Genomic DNA, 19496 nt, shown 5'->3' on the forward strand with positions numbered 1-19496 from the left:
AATATGAGGTACATTTTGGCATTGTTCCACCAAACTGGCTGCAGTGAACATCTTGCCCACTATCCCTTATTCTTTCCTAGTGTAGACTCCTAGAAGGGGAATTTCTGATCCAAGGAGATGTGCAAGTCTAAGCCATTTGGTATTTACTACCAGAAATTTTATAGCAGGAGACCACTTTTACCAAATTGGCAAAGATGGAGAAGGTTCAGTATGGTTCATTAAGGTGTGGGGAGTTGAGTTTTGTTTAACAGATGTAAAACTTTGTGGGGAGATTTTATAATTTCTACTTTGATCCAGTAGTCAGAACTAAGGATGTGCCCAGCCTGTACACCAGGTACACAGTGCTCACATGCAAGGATCTATACCATTGTTTGTAGCAGCAAAAGCTGGGAAACAGCCTCAATGTCCATCATAGCACTGAAGTTACATAAATTAGGGTGCATCCACAGAGTGGTGCACTGCAGCCACTGAGCACCTCAAGATAAAGTGTTGAATAAAAAGCATCATGACATCCCATAGGGGATATGCTACCAGTGTGCAGAAAGAAGGGGAAGGGCCTTGTGCTGACATATGAACTGCATTATCTCTAGGAAGATAAACATTGAGCTGGTGCCTTGCTAGAGAGAACGGTGCACTAGAGATCCAGGGAGGAGGGAGAATTTAGTGCTACTGTGGGTAGACATTTCATTTACTTATTGGCCATTTTTGTGAGCTCTTTTCTGGGTTCTCTGCCCAGTTTTCTTTGGAGTGCAGGGAATGTACTTTGATTTTGTCTGATTGGCTTCAAGAGTTTGAAGATGTAAGTACTTCTCCAATACCGGTAACTTCTTTAAATTACAAAAGTAACACACCCTCATGTTTAAAAAAAAAAAAAAAAAACAGAAATGCACAGTGAAAAAGTAGCCACCTTCCTCCTTCCTGTGCCCCCAAAAATCCCACCCTACTCTCCAGAAGCTATGGACTGTTGACTTAAAAAAATATATGGCCAGATGTTTTCTCTTCATGGTATTTTTTTTTTAACCCAAAAATGATGCTGTATACACCATTCTGAAACTTCCTGTCTTTCCCTTTAATGATCTCTTTCAGCTACCTCTAGGTTATCAAGGGTATCCAGTATGAGTGACTCCACTTCCTATTTAATGGCTGCATATTCTAGTTGTTTTCTGTTTTTACTACCAGAAACCTTGCTTCAAGAACATCATTGAACATACCTCTGTGTACACTTAAAAGAGTATATCTGATGAGTGGAATTTTGTCTTAAAAATGATCATAGAAAAAAAATGATCATAGATGGGGCACCTGGGCGGCTCAGTTGGTTTAAGCATCTGCCTTCAGCTCAGGTTATGATCCCAGGGGGCCTGGAATCAAGCCCTGTAGTGGGCTCCCTGCTCAACAGGGAGTCTGCTTCTCCCTCTCCCTCTGTCCCCACTTGTGCTCTCTCTCTCACTCTTTGTCTCAAATAAATAAAATCTTAAAATGATCATAGATACTGCTGAATATTGTCCTCCAAGAGGCTCTGCTGGCCACTGTCAATAGATCTGAGTACCTGTTTCTGTGTCCTTGTTAACACTGGGTACAATCAGACTTCATCTGGCCAAGCTCTGGGTGCAAAATGGTGTTCCCCAGCTGATTTTGTATTTCTTTAATTATGATGGAGGTTGTGCATCTTTTTAAATACTATTGGCCATTTGTATTTATGTGGTTCTCTGACCTGTTTGCTCTCTTCTATAGAAATGATTGTTCACCTCTATCCTGATTGATTTAAATATTTTAATTGTGCAAAATTTCCAACATACAAGAGCAGAAAGGACCATACAGTGAGTCCATGAGCCTACCTCAATGTTGACCATCTGGTTTCCTTTGTAGCCCCACCTACTCCATATATCCACTCACTTGTTTATTTTGAAGTAAATCCTTGACCTCATTTCATCCATTAATATTTCTGTATATATCTCCAAAAGATAAGGACTCAACAAGAATAACAATACCATTGTCATGTCTAAAGAACCAATTATTCCAAATATATATTTTATAGATTGTATAATCCAAACATTATTTCAAATATCCAGTTAATTTTGAGTTTTCCCTGATTAGTGTGTTAGTTTGAACTAGGATCCAAATGAGGTCCTTTCATTGCAAATGATTGAAAAGTAACTTGTCACTCTTTTTAAATAGCTTTATTGAGATACAATTAACATATCACACAGTTCACCCTCTACCTTAAGTAAGGTATACAATTAAAATATATATATACAATTAAACTTTATCATTTTCACAGGATTGCACAACCATCACTACAATCTAATTTTAGAATATCTTTGTACCTCCTAAAAAGAACTCCATACCCATTAGCTGTCACTCACCATTCTCCGCCAACCATCCCTCTACCCTCAGGCCCTTGCAACCACTAATCTACTCTTGTTCCATAGACTTGGCTATTCTGGACATTTCATACAAATGGAATCATACAATATGTGGTGTTTTTTGACTGCCTTTTACTTAGTGCATTTTCAAAGTTTATCCCTGTTGTAGCATGCATTATACTTCATTTCTTTTTACTGGTGAGTAATAGTCCATTGTATAGATATACCATTATACCATATTTTATTTATTTATCACTTTATGAAACTTGGGTTGTTTCTACTTTGGGGCTAATATGAATAATGCTGCAGTATTTGTGAACATCCTAAGTCTCTTTTAACCTGTAGGATTCTTTTTTTTTTTTTCTCTTTGTAATTTATTCAATTAGGAAACTGGTTTATTTGTCTTATAGAGTTTCCACAGTCTGGATGTCTCTGATCTTGTCCCTGTCATGTCACTTAACATTTTTCTGTGCCCTTCTGTTTCCTCTGAATTTAACATTTAGATCTAAAGGCTCAATCCAGTACAGGTTTGAATTTTGATGGTGGGAATACTTGGTGGGTAGAGTGTTGTGTTCGTAAAAGAACAGGAGAATGATAATGTGTGGGTGTCTTTTTTTGTGATGGTAGCAGACATTAGTATCATTGTTTAGCTCTATTAATTCAATAAGGGTTTGGAAGCTGGTGCCTATTTTTAAGAAATTAATAGGGGTTTTTTGCATTGTAGTTTCAAATTCATTTCTGCTGTTATATAGGAAAATGATTTCTATATTTATATGTGTGTGTGTGTGTGTGTGTGTGTGTGTCTATTATATTTCAACTGGATACCTTATTAAATTTTCTTTTAACCCTTTATGGTCTTTCATAAGATTTTCTAACTTTCCAGCTGATTATGCCATGTGCCAGTTACACAGTGTTTTAGACAGACCCCTGCCTTTCTTTTTCCTTGCCATAGTGCATTGGCTAGGACTTGAGAACACTGAGCAGCAGCAGCATGAGATGCCCCCTGCCCTTGCTGTTGGTCTCATTACAGAAATCCTTCCAGAGATATTCATACTTACCCAGACATAGATGTGCACTTAACTTCTCTCTGGTTTTATAATTGAGTGGCAGATGCCAATGGGGAAGATCTGTACCTCTCTTTGGTTGTGATGCCATGGGCTCTGCATTCAGCACCCATAGAAGAGCCCTTAGCTATGCAGGACTTCAGCCAGACTAAGCTTAAAAGAACATGGCTAGTTGGTCTTTTCCAAATAAGGTGCCACACTGGGCCAAAGTTGGGTATGAAAGCTGCAAGCCAAGGATGCATGGCCACCAGACCAGAGGCCCCAGGATGCCACTAGCATCACTGTCAGAGTTTGTTTGCCTAGAGTTTACAGCAGTTGAAGCTATTGGCACAGAGAGCCCAGGACTGAGTTCATTTACTCCAAAGGCATGGACTAGCATCTTGGGCTCACTCTAGGTGATGAAGATACCCAGGCTCTGCCCTGGAAGAAGTGGGGCTGGTTGATAGGAACATTTTAAGGATATCATTTTTTAAAGATGAGGAAGAGGGCTTTTCTTCTCCCTCTGTGGAGCAGAACAACAGGGCAGTTCCCAGGGGTAAAAACCAGCCTCCACAAAGAGGTCATGTGGGTTGGCAATGGGACTGAGAAGCAGTAAGTAGGGTGGCTTTCTCCTTGCGCTGTGTTCCCCCAGCTCTAAGCTGCCTGCCTTTTTTCGCCCCCAGAAGGGGACCAGGAGGGATCCTCAATTCAGAACACTGAAATCAGAAGCCCTGAGGAGAGTTAGAGGAGACTAACAAAAGCCCACCCAAAAGTAGTTAGCTGTAGTCACTGGTGGGCACAAGCTGCCCCTATTGGAGACAGTGTCATTTTTCGTTTGCTAAGCACCACACTTGTGGATGGACCAACAGGTCAGCCCATCAAGCCTGCAGGTTCTTAACAGGAGCAATGGGAGAATTTTTTTCCAATATCTTCTGTGCTTTTTTGGTCTATCAAAAAAAAAGAAGCCAGAGAAGAGCTGTACAGTATTACTATCAATAGCCTCAAAGTATCTCCCAGCAAACTCCCAAGGGTTAAAGTGGTATCTTTGTTTCTCCATTATAAACAATTTTTTCCTTTGCAACATCGGCTCAGCCTGGGTTCCTTACAGCGTTAAGAAAACTTACCCAAGCACCTTCCAGCACCCAGTTCATTTTGCTCTGTTGAGTGAGCACTCTGAGCAGGCAAATAGGCAGATGGGCATGTGGCATGTGGGCACTGAGTTACTTAGTATCTCCAAGGACAGTGCCCACTGCTCCCACTTCATGGGATTGCTACCAATGGGTGAACAAAAGGGCGCCTACCAGAGGCAAATTCCATTGTAAGAACATAGCATGCAATTCTCTGGGAAAAGGGAGAGGTGGGACAGGCCAGGCTCCTGGAGGAACTCCCATGGGTCTTCCCATCCCCCACACCCAGCCTGAGCTGAGGAGATTGCAAGCCAGGAGCATTTGGATATCCAGAGAGACCTAGAGGGATAATCAGTGGAGCAGGCAAATTAAACAATGAGAGGCAGGCATGGAGTTAGGGTGACAATACAACCCAAAATACAGCCAATCCAGCTGAAAGCATGGCAGGTGGGCCACAGCCTCAGTCATTCTATTCATAAGCCAAAAGATTTTGAACCACATAGAAAGATCCCCAAACAGGCAGACACACACACCCCTGGCTAGACAGACTTCTGGATGGACCAAATCCCAGGGAGACAGACAGACTCCAGATAAACAGACAGCCAGACAGATGGACAGATTCTTGAACAAAGATAGGAATATGCCTAGCCAGACATCCAGAAAGACCTGTGGTCAGACACATGGACACCCCCTGGTGCCAGCCAATTAGAAAGTGATCCCAGCCAACCAAAAGACAAAATCCTTCAAGGACAGAGAGACCCCCCCCCCGCCCATAGATAGATACCCCAACTAAGAGATACCCCACCTACTCAATCAATAGATAGATACCCCAACTAAGAGATATCCCACCTACCCAGCCAGAACTCAGCTTGATTACCTCCTGCCAGTAAGAACACCCCAGCCTATGAGAAAGCCAGGTTCTCAGCAAGGTAAATGTTACCCCAAAAAGTCAGGTAGACAGATAGATACATCGCCCCACTGGACAAACTAATCACTAATTAGTGATTAATCGCTGATTAGTCACTAATCAGAAGATCCCCAGCTTCTGGGTCAGCCCTCCTGCTTCCCAGTCATCACCATAGATGACATTGATGGCCCAATGACCCTTCAGTGTTGCATTTGCTCCCCTAAACCACCAGTTTCCAGTAACCTTTGACCTCCAGTGACATCCACTAACATCAGGGTCCACAAAGACCTTTCATGATCCCACAGTGACTCTTCCTCCTATGCTCTGGTATCCCCTACTCCCTAATGACTGCCATTAATATCCATGAGTACTCAGAGACTAAAGAGTGTCCACGACTCCTGCACTGAACATCCATATCTTCTTAAAGTTACCTGATACTTCTGTATCCCACCTCCCTGAGTCTCAAAAAACCCATGACCAGTCACAAAAGTTCAGTTCATTGACATACACTATAGTGCACTGATTAGGAGCCCTCAATGACCTTCCTTCTTTTGATCCCTCAATTACTTAAACTACCACTCCAAATCCCAATAGCCCTTCAGCCATTTTCCCTGTCACTGACCCCCAGTGACTGCCATTAACATCTGATGACAGTTGCCCATGAACATCCAAAGACCTCTCTCACTGACCTCCAATGAATTCACTATAAACGTCCATTCAGTGATCATTTTTTACCATCTTTGAACTCTTAGAGATGAAACTAATAAACAGAGTCCACAGTGACCCCGCCTATAAATTAAACATCCCCACTGATCATCCTCTTTGACTTCTGTCACTTAAACCTCGGTCAGCAAACCACACAGCCTCAGGCCACACACACACACACACACACACACACACAAAATGTTTTGTGACACATGAAAATTACATGAAATCAAAATTTCAGTGTCCACAAATAGTTTTATTGGAATATAGCCCCACTCATTTCTTTACACGTGGCCTATGGCTATTTTCACACTGTCATGGTGGAGTTGAGTAGCTGGTACGGACACTGGAAACAGCAAGGCCAAAAACCAAAGCCTTTTGAAAAAAAAAAAAAAAGAGTTTGCCCATCCCTAACTCAACATTCTAATAATCCGTAATTAATTAAATCCACAACCTGAACCAATGACCTTGTTGACCCTTCATCATACACATCACCCCATTGGTTAACCTTTGACACCTCAACGACCTCAAACTGGACTCCACAGACACCCCTTCTGGTGACACCCCCTGAAATTCCTTCCATGACCCCTGGAGCCCTGCTGGGTGAGGGGTGGGCTGACCCATCTACACATGCAGGAGCCCTAGGCTCCTCTAGGCTTTCTCCAGCCTCCCCGTGGTAACCTCGGGAACTGGATCACTATGTTGTCCTCTGGCCTTTGCCTGCCCATTTTCTGAAGGTGAGAGTGTGCAGACAGCAAAAAAGAGAAGTTTTTTGAAAGCCTTTTGACGGCCTCAATTCTGTTTCCCTGCAGGTTTATGTGGGTTGAGATTTTTAAATTCAGAAAGGATCCTGGTGCCCCCAGTTCCTCCTAGTCCGCCCCAAAAAGAGGAACCTCAGGAAACAGACACAGAAACATCCACTTCCCTGCGGTCTTTCTCACAGCGGGGGTGCCCGGGTGTCATTCCCCCCCCCCCCCACACACACACATACCGCCCCGCTGCAACCTTAACAACCTCCCGTGACCTCCCTCCGGCCCCGCCGCCGTAGCGCACAGGGTCCTTGAGGGAGGAGTTGCAGCTCCATCTCGGCGACCATCAGAGCCCAGTCTCTCTCTCAGGGAGACGACCTGGGAGGCCAGGCGAGAATGCAAGGGCATCTACCCAACGCGGGCCCTTGGATGAAAGTTGGCCCCGGGCGCGGGTTCCGGGACCAATCAGGAGACAACGTCCAGGGGATTCTGCGGACTCAGTCAACGTGCCCGAGGCCCAAAAAAAGGGAAGCACCAGCTCTGGACTCCTCAGACCCAGAGGAAGAGGACCTAAGTCTCCGGCTGCTGCCTGGTCAGCGAGCCTGTGGGCGGTACCGGGACGAGCTCCGAATGTTATTGGCCGAGGGGCGAAACCTGCCGCCTGCTGCGCGCTTCCATTGGGTCGCAAGATCGGAGACGGGGCCTCCACAAGCCGCCTCCGCCTCCAGTTTTCTCGCTACTAGCTACTCGCGCGGAGCGCCCTGCTTAAGTGAGCTCGTCAGGCCACCGCGTCAGGAACCGCAACTTGGACGCTGTGCAGAGCTTCTTGGAGCAGTTGGAGGCGCGAGGCGGCCGGTAGAGGGCGGTACTGGCCGGCGAGTTCAGCGTGAGTGGGCGAGAATGGACGACCAAACCGCGCGCTCTGACTCATGATCCCGGACTGTCCGGATACCTGTACTGTGCGCCCTGCCGCGCTTTGCCCTCCGTCCCTTTTTCTCAGCGTCCAAGAGTGTCTCCTCGCCTCTAGGTCTATTTTTCTCTTCCCAGCACCTCTCTGTCGCTCTCTTCCCTGTCCTCATCCTCTGCTCACAGAGCCCCAGAGGGCGAAGTCCACGGCCGGGTTGGGCGTGCCGCCCACGCGCCCTCGGGTCCCTGTTCCCTCTCATCCAGCTCCCAGAACGGTCCCACTGCTGGGTGGAGCTGGAGAAGACGGCTCCCCAAGGGAAGGCAGGCGCACACTTGCACTGGACACCGGTCAGCCCTGGCCTCTGTGATCATGTGGAAGAAAGGGCCAGGAGAAGAGGACCCAAGAAGCCCTACTGCGGGTGGGGAGAAGAGGGGATGGTGGTGTGGATGCCGGACTCTAATAGGAGCTGTGACCTAGGGTACTTTACCTGGGTCCTCTGGGTAAAACGCTACGATTAATGACTGAACGGGCATGAGGAACAAGTGTGGGTTAAAAAGCGCCTTAGCAGATCTTGAGCGCTCACTTTGTAGGTCCCTTTGTAACTAGTTATAAAGATTCTAAACATTACAGTGCCGTAATACAAGCCATGTGTAAGGAGTGCTAATGCAACATCGTAGGCATTGGTAGATGTTATTTATTATAGTCTGATTTTGAATAGCTGATGATGGTAATACACTTCACGAATTATAATAATCTAACAGTAACAAAGTATCAGTGATATTTTGTTACACAAGTAATATTATACATTATAATTTATATACAATTTATAGTGTCATATATATCATACTTCATGTTTGTTATATTAAATACATATTACATTACAATTATTGTTTATAATACAATGTAACACAGATTGTGTTTGGGTGGTAGATGCAACCCTCACTGTTCTACTTACTGGTTGGGACTTTCCGCAAGTCACTCAACCATGTCGTGCCTCAGCTTTCTTACCTACACGATGGGAACATCACAATGGAGACCTTGTAGTGATTCAATGTCGTTAGCACAGAGCGTGGCACAGAGAAGGTGCTCTGAGTTGCCATTAGTACTGTCTCACTACAATTACCCACCCAGGCACCATGTTATGTAAGAGTCTGCATTCACCTCTCACAAACCATGTGAGAGGCACGCACTTGCGCACTTGCACACTCCCTACAAGTGCCTCTGTGCCCCAGAACTCTGACTTGGCTCCTATCTTCTCTCTTTCCTTTCCCAGGGTTGGCTAATGGTGCCTTCCACCAGGACATCCAGGCCAACTCAGCCGCATGGAAGACCATCCCTGTGTATTCCACTGAGGCTGGCCATCTGCCAGGGAACGTGAGGAAGAATCACTGCAAAGATGTGCTGCCGTGGAAGTTGGGGGCTTCCTGAGGGAGTCGGTGGTGCTCTACACACATCTCCACCCCATGGCAGTCCAATCCACCCCACTATGCTCCCAGTGTACTCCCTCTCAGATCCTTGCAAGTGGCTGCATTTCTCCTGAGCAGCTCCCAATTGCACCCAGGTGGGATCCCTGCTGGGTGTGCAGGAACCCTGCTGGCTTTCATCCAGGAGTCTGTCAGGGCCAAAGCACTTTTCTCACCTCTCCCTCTGGCAGATGATCAGACACGAGTGACCCTCTCCCTGCTCTAGGAGGAGGGACATTGCGACTACATCAACGGCAACTTCATCCAGGTCAGGCTGGGAGTCAGGGAAGGAGCGGACACGGGGTGACAGCAAGATCCCAGTGGTGAATTTAGCCTTTACCAGGGCACAGATGGAAGCCAGGCCTACAACGCCACACAAGGACCCTTGCCTCACACCTTGTTAGACTTCTGGCACCTGGTCTGGGAGTTTGGGGTCAAGGTCAGCCTTAGGGGAGAGTGAGGAGGAACTAACATTCTGAGTCCTCCCTTGGCTGTGTTTCTCCAGTTACCTAACCCAATTCACTCCCCTCTCCCCCTACCCTTCTTGTCTAGGTAATCCTGATGGCATGTCCAGAAATGGAGAATGGGCTGGTAGGTGTCCTCAGCCCTCTAGAATACATTTCTTTGTGCAGGAAGGAGGCAGGAGAAATCTTGCTAGCACCTCCCTAATCCCAGGTCCAAAAGGCCCAATTCTTGGAGTGACTCCACTATTGCTCTCTTCAATTTTTTGTTGATCTTTCCCTTTTATTCATGGTGTTCATCCCTGCAGTGTTCACAACCTGTTTACTGTTGGTCTTCCCAACCCAAGTCCACACCATAGACCATAAGGCTTATACTGATCTGTCCCTGGTACAACTCTGATCTCTGTTTTTTTAAAGTGTCTTGTAGGTGGCATATTGTAAGGACTTACTTTTTTATTTGGTCTGACAATCTCTGCCTTTAATTGGAGTATTTAGTTGTTAATATAATTATAAATAACGTTGGGTCTAAATCTACCATCCTTTTGTTTTCTATTTGTTCCATTTGTTCTTTGTCCCTTTATTCTTTTCTGTCTTTTTTCCGATTGAGAATTTTTTAATTTTATTTATTTATTTGAGAGAGAGAAAGAGAGAATGAGCACTAGTCAGGAAGAGAGGGAGAAAAAGATTCCCCACTGAGCTGGGGCCTGACGCGGGTCTCAATCCCAGGACCCCAAGACTATGACCTGAGCCAAAGGCAGTCGCTTAACTGACTGAGCCACCCAGGTGCCACTAGATTGAGAATTTTTATGAATCCATTTCAGAGTCATTATATACTTATTAGTTATACCACTGTGTATTATGTGCATAGTGTGGCTTTAGAGTTTACCAGTTATATCTTTAACTTATCACAGTATACACTCAAATAATATTATACCATTTCATTTGAAACATAAGAACTTTATACTAGCAAATTTATTTCAAATTTCCCATTCCCTGCTTTATGTTACTGTTGCCATAGGTTTTAATTCTAAATATGAAATATACTCCACAATGCACTATTATTTTTACTTTAGATTGTCTTTTTCTTATTTTTTTAATTTTTTATTTTAATTCCAGTATAGTTAACATACAGTGTCATATTAGTTTAAGTGTATAATATAGTAACTCAGCAATTCTAAATATTACTCCATGACCATCATGATAAGTGTGCTTTTTTTTTTTTCATTTTATTTCTATTCAGTGTTCCAGCATTCATTGTTTATGCACCACATCCAGTACTCCCTGTAATACGTGCCCTCCATAATACCCACCATGAGGCTCACCCAACCCCCAAGCCCCCTTCCCTCTAAAAGCCTCATTTTGTTTCTCAGTCCACAGTCCCTCATGGTTTGTCTCCACCTCAACTCACTTCTCTGCTCCATCTCCCAGTGTCCTCCATGTTATTCCTTATGCACCACAAGTAAGTGAAACCATATGATAATTAACTCTCTATGCTTGACTTATTTCACTCAGCATAATCTCTTCCAGTCCTATCCATGTTGATATAAAAATTGGGTATTCATCCTTTCTGATGGAGGCATAATACTCCATTTTATATATGGACCATATCTTCTTTATCCATTGAAGGGTATCTTGGTTCTTCCCACAGTTTGGTGACTATAGCCATTGCTGCTATGAACATTGGGGTACAGATGGCCCTTCTTTTCACTACATCTGTATCTTTGGGGTAAATACCCAGTAGTGCAATTGCAGGGTCTTGGGAAGCTCTATTTTTAATTTCTTAAGGAATCTCTACATTGTTCTCCAAAGTGGTTGCACCAACTTGCATTCCCACCAACAGTGTAAGAGGGTTCCCCTTTCTCCACATCTTCTCCAACACACATTGTTTACTGTCTTGTTAATTTTGGCCATTCTAACTGGTGTAAGTTGGTATCTCAATGTAGTTTTGATTTGAATCTCCCTGATGGCTAATGATGATGAATATTTTTTCATATGTCTCTTAGCCATCTGTATGTCTTCATTGGAGAAGTGTCTATTCATGTCTTTTGCCCATTTGTTGACATGATTATCTGCTTTGTGTGTGTTGAGTTTGAGGAGTTCTTTATAGATCTTGGATATCAGCCCTTTGTCTGTAGTGTCCTTTGCAAATATCTTCTCCCATTCCGTGGGTTGCCTCTTTGTTTTGTTGACGGTTTCCATTGCTGTTCAGAAGCTTATCCTGATGAAGTCCCAAAAGTTCATTTTTACTTTTGTTTCCTTTGTTTTTGGAGACATATCTTGAAAGAAGTTGCTGTGGCCTATGTCAAAGAGATTACTCCTTTTGTTCTCTTCTGGGATTTTGATAGATTCCTGCCTCACATTGAGGTCTTTTATCCATTTTGAGTTTATCTTTGTGTATGGTGTAAGAGAATGGTTGACTTTCATTCTTCTATATGTAGCTGTCCCAATTTTCCCAGCACCATTTATTAAAGAGACTGTCTTTTTTCCACTGTACAATGTTTCCTCCTTTGTCAAATATTATTTGACCATAGAGTTGCGGGTCTATATCTGGGCTCTCTACTCTGCTCCACTGGTCTATGTATCTGTTTTTGTGCCAGTACTATGCTGTCTTGGTGATCACAGCTTTGTAGTAAAGCTTGAAATCAGGCAACATGATACCCCCAGTTTTGTTTTTCTTTTTCAACATTTCCTTAGCAATGCGGGGTCCCTTCTGGTTCCATACAAATTTTATGATTGTTTGTTCCAGCTCTTTGAAAAATGCTGGTGGAATTTTGATTGGGATGGCATCAAAAGTACAGATTGTTCTAGGTAGTATAGACATTTTAATAATGTTTATTCTTCCAATCCATGAGCATGGAATGGTTTTCCATGTTTTTGTGTCTTCTTCAGTTTCTTTCATAAGTGTTCTGTAGTTCCTCTAGTGCAGATCCTTTGCCTTTTTAGAATAAGTGTACTCTTAATCACCTTCACCTATTTCACCCATTTCCCACCCCTACCTTCCCTCTGGTAACCACCTGTTTATTCTCTATAGTTAAGTCTGTTTTTTGGTTTCTCTCTTTTTTTCCCCTCATTTATTTGTTTTGTTTCTTAAGTTCCACATATGAGTGGAATCATATAGTATTTGTCTTTCCCCAACTGATTCTTTTCACTTAGTATTATACCCTCTAGATCCACCCATATTGTTGCAAATGGCAAAATTTCATTGTATATTCCGTGTGTGTGTGTGTGTATATATATATATATATATATATATATATATATATATCTCACATCTTCTTTATCCATTCATCTATTGATGGACACGTGCTTCTTCCATAATTTGGTTATTGTAAATAATGCAGCAATGAACACAGGGGTGCATATATCCTTTTTTTAAAAGATTTTATTTATTTATTTGACAGACAGAGATCACAAGTAGGCAGAGAGACAGGCAGAGGTGGGGGGGGGGAAGCAGGCTCCCTGCTGAGCAGAGAGCCCAATGCGGGGCTTGATCCCAGGACCCTGGGATTATGACCTGAGCCGAACACAGAGGCTTTAACCCACTGAGCTACCCAGGTGCCCCACATATATCCTTTTGAATTAGTGTTTGAGTATTCTTTGGATAAATACCAAGTAGTGCAATTACTGGATCATAAGGTAGTTCCATTTTTATTTTTTGAGGAAACACCATACTGTTTTCCAGAGTGGCTATACCAGTTTACATTACCAACAGTGCACAGTGGTTCTTTTATCTCCACATCCTTGCCAACACTTGATGTTTCTTAAATTTTTATTTTAGCGATTCTGATAGGTGTGAGGTGATATCTCATTGTGTTTTGATTTGCATTTCCCTGATGATAAGTGATGTTGAGTGAGCATCCTTTCATATATCTGTTGGCCATTTGGATATCTTCTTTGGAGAAATGTCTGCTCATGTCTTTTGTCCATTTTTTAATTGGATTATTTCCTGTTTGGCTGTTGAGTTGAATCAGTTTTTTATATATTTTGTATACTAACCCTTTATCAGATATGTCATTTGCAAACATCTTCTCCCATTCAATAGGTCTTTTTTTTTTTAGTTTTATTGTTTGTTTCCTTTGTATGCAAAAGCTTTTTATTTTGCCACAGCCATCAGATAAGAAAAGGAAATACCATCCAGTGGTATTTATTTTGCCACAGCACTCAGATAAGAAAAGGAAATACTATCCAAATTGATAAGCAAGAAGTAAAACTTTAATGGCATGATACTATATATAGAAAACCCTAAAGACTATACCAAAAAATTACTAAAGCCAATAAATGGAGTAAGGTCACAGTACACAAAATCAGTGTGCAGAAATCTGTTGCATTTCTATACACTAATAATGAACCAGCAGAAAGAGAAATTAAGAAAACAATCCAATTTACAATTGTACCAGAAATAGTAAAATACCTAGAAATAAACTTAACTAAGGAAGTGAAAAACCTATACACTGAAAACTATAAAACACTGATGAAAAAAATTGAAGACGACACAAATAAATTAAAATATACTCCATGCTCATGGATTGGAAGAAGAAATATTGTTAAAAATGTCCATTCTATCCAAAGCAATCTATAGATTTAATGCAATCCCTATCAAAATAGCAACAGCACTTTTCACAGAACTAGAACAATCCTGAAATTTGGATGGAACCAGAAAAGACCCCTAAGAGCCAAAGCAATCTTGAAAAAGAAATATAAAGTTGGAGATATCACAATTCCAGATTTTAAGTTATACTACAAAACTGTAGTAATCAAAATAGTATGATACTGGCACAAAAATAGACATGTAGATTAATGGAATAGGATAGAAAGCCCGGAAATAAACCCATGATTATATGGTCAATTAATCTATTAATCTTCAGCAAAAGAGGCAAAAATATGCCATGGAAAAAAGAACCTCTTCAATAAATAGTGCTGGGAAAAGTGGATATCTACGTGCAAAAAGTGAGAGAGAGAGAGAGAAAGGAAACTGGACCACTTTCTTACACCACACACAAAAATAAATTCATAATGGATTAAAGACCTAAATGTGAGACCCAATAATAAAAATCCTAGAAAAGAGTATAGGCAGTAATTTGTCTTGCATTGTTCATAGCAGTATGCTTCTTAGTATGTCTCCCGAGGCAAAGGAAACAAAAGCAAAAATAAACTATTGGGACTAAACAGCTTTATCAAGATGCAATTTAGGGGCACCTGGTGGCTCAGTGGGTTAAGCCTCTGCCTTCAGCTCAGGTCCTGATCTCAGGGTCCTGGAATCAAGCCCCGCATGGGGCTCTGCTCAATGGGGAGCCTGCTTCCCCACTGCCTCTCTGCCTGCCTCTCTGCCTTCTTGTGATCTCTCTCTGTCAAATAAATAAACACAATCTTTAAGAAAAGTGTAATTTATCCATTTAAAGTGTGCAATTCAGTTGTTTTTAGTATATTTCTGAGTTATGTAACCATCGCTGCAATAAATTTTAGAACATTTTCATTATTCCACAAAGAATACTGTATCCATTGGCAGTCACTCCCCATTTCTTCAAATAGAGTAACCCCTACTCTATTATTGGTCTCTATAGGTTTGACCACTCTGGACTTTTCATGTAAACTGAATCATATGATATGTTGTCTTTGTGACTGGGTCCTTTCACTGAGCATATTTTTAAAATTTCATGCATATTACAGTATATGTCAGTACTTGACTCCTTTTTATTGTTTAACAGTATTCCATTGAAAGGATCTACTGCATTTTATTTATTCATTTATCAGTTTATAGAATGTGAGTTACTTCCACTTTTTGGTTATTATGAATAATGCTGCTTTTGAATAATAATGCTTATGAAAATGCAAGTTTTTGCATAGAAGCATGTTTTCAGTTCTCTCAGGTACATACCTGGAAGTGGAATTGGTACATCATATGATAACTCCACTCTTAATATTTTGAGGAACTGTCAAACTGTTTTCCACAGCTACATCATTTTACCTTCCAATCAGCAATGTATGAGGATTTGAACTCACATTCTTCCCATTACTTGTCTGTTTTTTTTTAACGCTTATTATTATTATTATTATTTTAGCACTTATTTGTCTGTCTTTTCCCCATTGAATGGTCTTGTTATCCTTGTTGAAAGTCAACTGACTATAAATGTAAGGGTTTATTTCTGGGCTCTCAACTTTATTCCATTGATTGGTAGGTCTATCTTTGTACCAGTACTATACACTTTTTATTATTGTAACTTTATAGTAAGTTTTGATATCAAGAAAAATAAAGATGTACCTTCTCTGTCTCAGATGATCCCACCTAACTTCAGCCTCTTCAACGTGGTCCTGGAGATGAGAAAGCAGCGGCCTGCAGCTGTGCAGACAGAGGTGAGAGCCTCAGTCTCCATCCAAGAATATATCCCTCCTCCTCTTGTCTTCCATTTTTGATGATTCCTCTTCCCTACCAGGAGCAATACAGATCCTATACCACACGGTGGCTCAGATGTTCTTCTCAGCAGTCCAAAACATCAGCCCTCTTTGCCAGAATTTCAAGGAGGTACCAAGGCCCCCTTCCTACTTTCTTTGTATCTACCATCAAAGCCTCGGACGGAGACCAGGACCCAGAGAAGAAGTGTTTGGCCACCATGGACTCCTTCTGGGAGCAGGGACTGACTATGATATCCACCTTTGTCCTCCTTGCTACCTTATCAGACTGTTCTTCTTAAGCTTACCCCTCTACCCCAAGAGTCCATGGTCACTTCCATGGACTTCCCAAACAGGGGTCCGGCCAGTTTCCTCCAAATCTCATACTCTTCCCCTCCTGTCTTTCCCCAGAATTGTGCCCCAGTCTACGATGAGGCCCTCTCCTTCCAGACTTCCCAGATGCTTCCCACCACACGGCGCCCACCTGGCCAGGTCCTCAGGTACCCAGCTCCATCTCTTCATTCTTCCCTTTCCAATTTCTCATGCTCAGAGGCTAACTCTTTCCTTGTTCTTGAAACACCAGCCCTTCCTTGCTGTTCAGTTTATCAAATATTCACTGGCTCTTTCTTTGAACTGAGTCCAGGAACCTGCCCCAAGATGACACTGGACCCAGGGATCCCACTGCCTCTGCCTCTAAGGTTAGCCCCTATGTTAGCCCTTTCTTTGCTTCCCAAGTCATTAATTTAGCAAATATTTCTTGATGCCGCCCACTTGTCAGGCCTCATGTCAGGTGCTGGGGACAGTCAACCTTCCCTTGCAGCAAAATTTACCCCATCGTCCTCAAAACTAGCTCTCCATTTTGAGGCTATCCCTCCCTCCCACCTTTAGATGCCACTTCCTCATTCTTTTATTCAGACGTGTACACAGAAATGACCACCCCTTACCTAGCACCAATACCCTGCCCATTTTCCTGCCAGGCTGTTCCCTTCCCTTCACTCACCTAACTTGCCAGGCGCTCGAGAGACAGAACCGAACTCCCCTCATCCAGAGACCCCATCCTCTCTCCTCTGAGACCTGCCCACCTGCTCTCTTCGACCTGACCTGCTAGCGCCTTGGGTGGGAAGGAAGCCTGCGGTTTGCAAGCTAGGCGCACTCCCCACCCCCTCCCTCCGCTCAGTCATTTCACTTCCTCCCCCGCCTTCCCCACTCGCAGAAGCCTCTCGGTGCCTGGGCCCCCGGCCCTCGCCATGGCCGACACGTATGCGGTGGTGCAGAAGCGCGGGGCGCCGGCGGGCACCGGGGCCGGGGCGCGGGGGCGCGGCGCAGAGGAGGGGCCGCTCTACAGCCAGGTGACGCCGCGCGCCCGGCTGCTGCAAGCGCAGGCGGTGAACGCGCGTGGGGTGCTGCCCAGCGGCGGTGAGTCCCGAGCGGGCAGGGGCGCGAGGCGGAGGACCGGCACCCTCCTGCGCCTTCTCCAGACCCAGTCTTGCTGGGGTCGGGAAGGCCCTGGCGGCCTCGAGAGCCCCGCCCCTGAGTCCTGCCTGATCTGGGCCTAAGCTGACGTGTATGCTTTCCCGGTGGCCACGCTTCTGGGCCTATTTCCCAACTCCCGTCGCGGCCGGAAGTGTGCCAGGCCTAGTCTTGGGCTGAAGCCTGGGTCCGCTTCTCTGGCGACGCTAGCTACTCCAGGGGGACGCGTCAGTTTCCGCTATGCCCCCTCTGGCTGCCCTCACCGCCCTGGCCCTGTCTGCCAGCTCAGGCTCCGGGAGCATGGAGGATGCAGTTCTGCCCCGAGTGGGTTCCGGAGCTCCGTGGGCTGCCTGAGTCAATCTTTGGGGGTGGTTTTCTGCCCGCAGTTCCTGCTGATCAAAGCCCTGCTGGGCCTGACGCCTATGAGGACGTGGTGGATGGAGCTCAGAGTGGTGGGCTAGGTAAGTCAAAGCCTGGGTTTCTGGGCATCCGCAGCTTCGAATCCCAGGATTTGGGGGTTTAGGGATGGTGGCATGGGGCTCACACTCTCCGAGTCCTGTGGATGTGGCTGCAGTAAACCACCAGGGCCTGGAGGCTTGAGGATGACCTTCCACACATCTCCATGCCTCAGCTTCTCCACGAAACCCATGGTGCCCTTCTTCCAGGCTTCAACCTACGCATTGGAAGGCCTAAGGGGCCCCGGGACCCCCCTGCTGAGTGGACCCGTGTGTGAGTGCTGGACCCTGCCTGCCTGTTGCCCCACGTGGGCACCTGGACTGCTGACGGCCATTCTTTGCTATGTGAAGTGTTGGGAATGGGAAAGCTGGTCCTGGATCAAAATAAAAGTTTCTCAGGGTGGAAATGTAGGGGGTTTGCCCCGTGATTATAGTATTCAAGATTCGAGGCTGGGGGAGGTAGTTGGGAGATAATGGCTGGTGAGATTGCAGTGAACAGATTCAAAGATAAACATCAGGAATGGGCCCAACCCCAGGGGACTAAGTAGGTTCTTCCAGGTGTGAAGAAGAGGATGGACAGGTGGGTTTCTGGAGACTGCCCCATCACCATAATGGACTAGTTCATCTCAATATCTGATCCTTCCTCACTCAGACACCCAGCTGGACACAGAAATGGGTGGGCCCTGGAAAACACTGATAGACACTCCCCCACCCCCCAACCACCATTCAGACAGATCCAAGCCAGATATAACAATCCAGCAGACTGATTTCAAACACGTAAAAAGAACCCCACATGGGTACACAGACAGATGAACCCCCAAACAGGACAAGTAGATAGCCATACACCTAGACTGACCTTTAGAGGGACAGTCCACAGCTGGATGGATGGACTGCCAGCCAGAGAGATAAATAAACTAACAGCCTGACAGACCACCTCTAGCAAGAGAAACCATCAAAAAGACCCATCCTAGTTAGACAGCCAGCCAGACACAGGCCAGATGGACCCCTAGGTTGACAGATTCCCAGACAGACATAAACAAATCCCCAGCTGAACAGACAGGTACATTCTCTCAGCTAGACAGACCCACCCCCAAGTGGGTGGGCAGACTGACCTAGTCAAATTCTAACTAGCCAGATGGACTCCAAGCCAGACAGAAAGGACCTTGATGATACAGACAGCCTCCCAACAAGGCAGATAGGTAAACTTCTAGACAGGTGAATAGTCCCCACCAACTCACCAACTCTAAAGACCTACATTTTAGCAGACAAATTGATGCACCACCTGCTGAGAAGACTGCAGGGTGGATCCCCAGGCAGTCAACAAGCCAGGTAAGGAGACAAACCCTCAGGTAGATAAGCATCCTAAGCCAGACAGACCACCCACCATCCAGAACATTTATCAACTTGGCATGCCTTACAAATCAGGAGATCCTTCAAACAGGCTAGATCACTGCTCACC

The 19496-nt window shown here is 44.5% G+C and overlaps 1 protein-coding gene across 1 annotated transcript; it reads left to right on the plus strand.

The window, feature by feature from the left end:
- Positions 1-2592: 2592 nt before the first annotated feature.
- On the plus strand, positions 2593-18444 carry PTPN18 (protein tyrosine phosphatase non-receptor type 18). The gene is given in 13 exon segments (XM_082701629.1): positions 2593-7780; positions 9075-9226; positions 9230-9487; positions 9491-9532; positions 9608-9703; positions 9817-9855; positions 15999-16076; positions 16157-16166; positions 16169-16245; positions 16524-16810; positions 17326-17528; positions 17969-18043; positions 18248-18444. Coding segments are annotated over 13 exon segments (1875 nt in total). The 5' UTR covers positions 2593-7290; the 3' UTR covers positions 18316-18444.
- Positions 18445-19496: the final 1052 nt, after the last annotated feature.

Source organism: Mustela nivalis (assembly GCF_964662115.1).
Source record: "Mustela nivalis genome assembly, chromosome: 15".
NCBI lineage: Eukaryota > Metazoa > Chordata > Mammalia > Carnivora > Mustelidae > Mustela > Mustela nivalis.